Consider the following 5,271-nt stretch of genomic DNA (forward strand, 5'->3'; position numbering starts at 1 on the left):
TTCCCCACCGTGGCCCCGGGGTGCCTGGGCCTGCCCGACGCCTTCCGTACCGCCGGGTGGCTCGCCGGGGCCCTCGGCGTCGCCGGCGCCGGCGCCGCTACCTTCTACTGCATGCTCCTCCTGGTCAGTACGCACTTGCTCCGTCTCCAGTCCAGTACATCCAGCCCCCTGTTTCAGTATCAATTCTTGGATTTCTTATAGGATTCAACAAGCTTCACTCAATCTTAGTATGCTGTGGTTCATTATTCAGCTTGATCTTCTCAGACGATTAGTTTTATCAAGATTAGTCACGCATTCGCAGTTCAATTTAGCTGCTGTTCCCTCTGAAGCTGGATTGCAGGGACAAGCTGCGGGAGCAAGAAACAGAGGAGGACGGGCTCGGAGATGAGCAGAGCCGCCATGGCGATGGCGGCAACTACACCTACGGGGACCTGGGCGAGCGATGCTTCGGCCCCGTCGGCAGGCACTTCACGGAGGCCATCATCGTCCTCTGCCAGACCGGCGGCACCGTGGCGTACCTCGTCTTCATCGGCCAGAACATCAGTTCGGTGCTCCCCGCGCTCTCGCCGGCCACCGTCGTCCTGGCTCTCCTGCTGCCAGTCGAGGTCGCGCTCTCCTTCGTCCGCTCCCTCTCCGCGCTCGCACCCTTCAGCATACTCGCCGACGCCTGCACTGTGCTGGCTGTCGCCGCCGTGGTCAAGGAGGACGTCCAGGTCCTGGTCGAGCGCGGGCAGCCATTCGCCGGTCGGAGCGCGTTCGCCGGGCTCTGGGGCGTCCCGTTCGCCTGCGGCGTCGCCGTGTTCTGCTTCGAGGGGTTCTGCCTCACGCTGGCGCTGGAGGCGTCCATGTCGAACAGAGCCAAGTTCCGGTCGGTGCTCCTCCAGGCCATTGCCGGGGTCACGGTCGTGTACGTCGGATTCGGCGTCTGCGGCTACCTCGCCTACGGTGACGCCACCCGGGACATCGTGACCCTCAACCTCCCGAGCAACTGGTCCACCGCCGCCGTCAAGGTGGTGCTGTGCGTCGCGCTGGCGCTCACGTTCGCGGTGATGATGCACCCGATCCACGAGATCGTGGAGTCGCGGCTGCTGGCGCCGGGCGGGTGGGTGCGGAGGCGCGGCCGCTTCGTGGAGCGGGCGGCGCTGCACCTGAGCCGCGTCGCGGTGGTGGCGACGCTGGCCGCGATAGCGTGCTTCGTGCCGGCGTTCGGGGAGTTCGCGGCGTTCGTCGGGAGCACGGTGTGCGCGCTGCTCTCCTTCGTGCTACCGGCGCTCTTCCACCTCCGCGTCGTGGGGCCGACGGCGAGCACGTGGGCGCGCGCGGTGGACTACTTTTTCTTGCTCTCCGGCCTCGTATTTGCCGGTCATGGGATGTACAGAGTCTTGTCACCCCAGTGACAATTGAAAATGTTCATCAGTTTAGAACAGCGCGCGCACACACACAAAAGAGAGTAAATTGCCATCGAAATTAGTCAAGAAAAACCTGCAAAACCAAAGAGCAGAGGTTAGCGCATCTCCGACGCCCACCTCCAAAACGGACACGGCACTCATCACTGTCCCTATTTTTCGTCCTCAAGTCCACAAGACATAAAATAATGGCATATCAAATTTTCGATGAGTGAAAATATTCAAATGCGACACTACATCAAATGCAAACATTACAATTACAATCCAACTAAGTTCAAGCTTGAATTCAACTCGCACATATGTCCTAGTTGTCCCTTTTAAGCGCTCATAGATACTCAATCAGATCTTTCTTAAACTACTCATGTGTTGTTTGATGTCGAATTTGTTAATGCATCTGGACAAACTCATCAAATGTGACCGAATTCTAAAAAAGGAAGTCGGATAGGATCACCAATGTTCTCAAATTCCAGACCTCCAACATCATATTAACCCTCTTCCTCCATGATCATATTGTGCATGCTCACACAATATCTCATCACCTCCCACAAGGTCTTGGGATCCCATATTTTTGCATGCCCTCAAACAACTGCAAGCGGGCTTGTACCACTCCAAATGCCCTCTCCGGAGTCTTTCTAGCTTTTTCTTGTCTTTGGACAAAGTGAGCTCTTGTCTGAACAATTAGCTCAGAGGTAGTCTTGACGAAGGTCTCCCACGGAGGATAGATATGTCAACCAGATAGTAGCACATATTGTAGTCATGCTCATTAACAGCATAGTCGCATGGAGGAGCTTGTCCTTTACGCAATCTAGCAAACAATGGTGACCGCTGCAGCACATTGATGTCATGGTCAGACCCGAACATGCCAAAGAAAGCGTGTCGAATCCAGAGCTCCTATGATACTGCTTCAAAAATGATGATGTGCTTATCATGGCCCTGATATTACCCATGTAGAGCATATGGGCGGTTCTTCCATCTCCAGTGCATGCAATCAAGGGATCCGAGGACACCTCGCCACCCTCTTGCTTCCAACATCGGGGTATGCGATAGTTGGTTCCCTCAAGTACTAAGGTCCAAACATCTCAGTCACCACAATAGAAATCACCATGGTGTCTCCACATGTGCTACCAGACATCCGAATGTACTCGTCCCATGGATCTGTTGTCGTGCCATAGGCAAGCATCCTCAATGCATTTGTGCACTTCTAGTAACCAGATAATCCAATTCCTCCTACACATCCTACTTCATGATGAAGTAGTCATTGTAGGCCCGGACGCCATTGTTGAGGCGATCGAACACATTTTTCTGCATTTGAAAGCGCAGCAAAAATTATCCACGAATAGTGCAGCAGGTGCAAAGTAGTCGTCCAATGGCGTCAAATGCCCTTGTGCCATGTTCTGATTCAGCACTCGATGACCCTTGATCGATCCCTTGAAATTGAAAGCATGCTCTTCTACACGCTCATCATCTGCAAGGACCACCTACGTCATTGCCGCTTCATCCGCATACTTATCCTCATCGGACGACTCAATGTAGTTCTCGTACAAGTACTCCATGTCCGAATCCATTGGTTCAAAGAGGAGAGAAAAATGTCAAAATTTTAGCACGGGCATTTCACTAAACACTTGTCAGATGTGGTGACCCCCACAGATGGTATTCGCAGGTGCTTGTGCGGTGGACGAATGAGAACTGGAATGGCGGTGTAAGCAAAGCGGCGTGACAACTGGATGGGGCGGCGGAGGTACAACAAGGGTTTGGCGGGCGTCCAGGGTGGTAAAGCAACAACGTCATCCAAGGAGGAAGTGGATGTAGAGAAAAGTAGAGCAAGGGAGAAGGGCCAGAAATACAGGCTCCAGGTGTGGTTTTGGATCGGACAGGGTTATCAGAGTCCTGCATGGCGGAGGTCCGGACTCCTGCAAAGCCCCCTAGTTTGCTTTCGGTTTGTGGGAAAACAGACCCGTGGACGTATACGGGTCCGCGTTGAATGGCAAATTGAGTCCAGATAGCTCGATCCGGACATATGCGAGCGATTTGAGGGCCCGCTTTAAAAATGCCCTTAGTACATGAATCTTGATGAGATCCCAACAACATATCTGGGCTTGAACAGTTCTTAACTTTGAGATGTAAAAATGTTGACTCCTCAAGAAGAAATTGCCACTATATCACCTTGCCATTTTGATCACCTTGATTAGCCTATTCATGCTTCATCGTCAAATTTCTCTTTCGATGTGTTGACCATTCATAAGATGATCACTGCTTGTTCCTCCATAGTGTTCCTGGGCGTAGTAAAAAATTGTTGTGTAGCATGTTCCCCAACAGACAAAATAATGATCAGGGTTTCTTGCTCTATAACTGTTTAGCACTCATTTGGACTTTGTCTAACATCTATTTAGCAAATAAATGCATTATTGAACAAATGAGGTTTGAAATATGAGTGATAGCGGGTCTGGGGTGCACGCAAAAATTGAATTAAGTCCCTGGTTGATGATAGTGGTGTGGTGCAACAAAACAACGCCACTATGGCACGCATGGTTACGGACTACTTCACTAATTTGTTTACTGCAGATATGGCGTTGTGTGCAGACCAAGTGGTAGATTTGATTAACTCCCGTGTCACTGTAATACGAATGATAGCCCGTGTGCATAGTTTTTGTATAAGGAGATTGCGGGTGCGTTCTTGCAGATTGGCCCTCTCAAAGCCCACGGACCGGATGGCTTTCCGGCGCACATGTTTCATACGAACTGGGCTATTATGAAGGACCATGTGGCTACTGCTATGAAGTAGTTTTTCTACACATATTATGAGAGAAGGTGTGAACAATATTGCGATTGTGCTCGTACAAAAAATTGATAACTCGGTAAAACTTGATATTTTCCAGCCTATAAGTTTTGCAATGTCATTTATAAGGTGGTGTCCAAGTGTTTAGTTAACAGGTAGAGACCAATTCTTGATGAGATCATATCGCCTGAACAGAGCGCCTTTGTACCAAGAAGAATGATAACTGGTAATGTTTTGGTTGCATTTGAGTGCATACATTGTATTTAGTAGGAAAATGACCCAGCAAGGAGTTTTTATGCCTATAAGTTGAACCTCTCAAAAGTGTAAGACAGGGTGGATTGGGTATTCTTGAAGCGGATGATGCAAAAGTTGGCTATCGCTGACTGATGGGTGAAATGAATTATGACTTGTTCACCTTGGTTAAACAAAGTGCCAAATTAAATGGCACCCACTTGGATTCGCTCACACTGTCCCGTGGGCTACAGGAAGGTGATCCCTTATCCCTCTCTTTTGCTCCTCTTTATTGTTGATGGTATGTATACCCTGTTAAAGGATGGCGAGGAGAAAGGAAAATTCACGTCTGATGTCTACTACACAACCTTCTTCTTGTACACGTTGTTGGGCCTCCAAGTGCATAGGTTTGTAGGACAGTAGCAAATTTCCCTCAAGTGGATGGCCTAAGGTTTATCAATCCATAAGAGCCATAGGATGAAGATGGTCTCTCTCAAGCAACCCTACAACCAAATAACAAAGAGTCTCTTGTGTCCCCAACACACCCAATAAAATGGTAAATTGTATAGGTGCACTAGTTCGGCGAAGAGATGGTGATACAAGTGGTATATGGATGATAGATAAATGTTTTTGTAATCTGAAAATATAAAAACAGCAAGGTAACTAATGATAAAAGTGAGCACAAACGGTATTGCAATGCTAGGAAACAAGGCCTAGGGTTCATACTTTCACTAGTGCAAGTCCTCTCAACAATAATAACATAATTGGATCACATAACTACCCCTCAACATGCAACAAAGAGTCACTCCAAAGTCACTAAAAGCGGAGAACAAACGAAAAGATTATGGTAGGGTACGA

General features: G+C 49.3%; 1 protein-coding gene across 1 annotated transcript; it reads left to right on the top strand.

The window, feature by feature from the left end:
* Positions 1-37: 37 nt before the first annotated feature.
* Positions 38-1,426, top strand: LOC125530566 (amino acid transporter ANT1-like; the record flags this gene model as incomplete). Its single annotated transcript, XM_048694947.1, is given in 2 exon segments — positions 38-123; positions 330-1,426. Coding segments are annotated over 2 exon segments (1,154 nt in total), but the record flags the coding sequence as incomplete, so codon positions are not given.
* Positions 1,427-5,271: the final 3,845 nt, after the last annotated feature.

This window comes from Triticum urartu, unplaced genomic scaffold (genome assembly GCF_003073215.2).
Source record: "Triticum urartu cultivar G1812 unplaced genomic scaffold, Tu2.1 TuUngrouped_contig_6407, whole genome shotgun sequence".
Classification (NCBI taxonomy): Eukaryota; Viridiplantae; Streptophyta; class Magnoliopsida; order Poales; family Poaceae; genus Triticum; species Triticum urartu.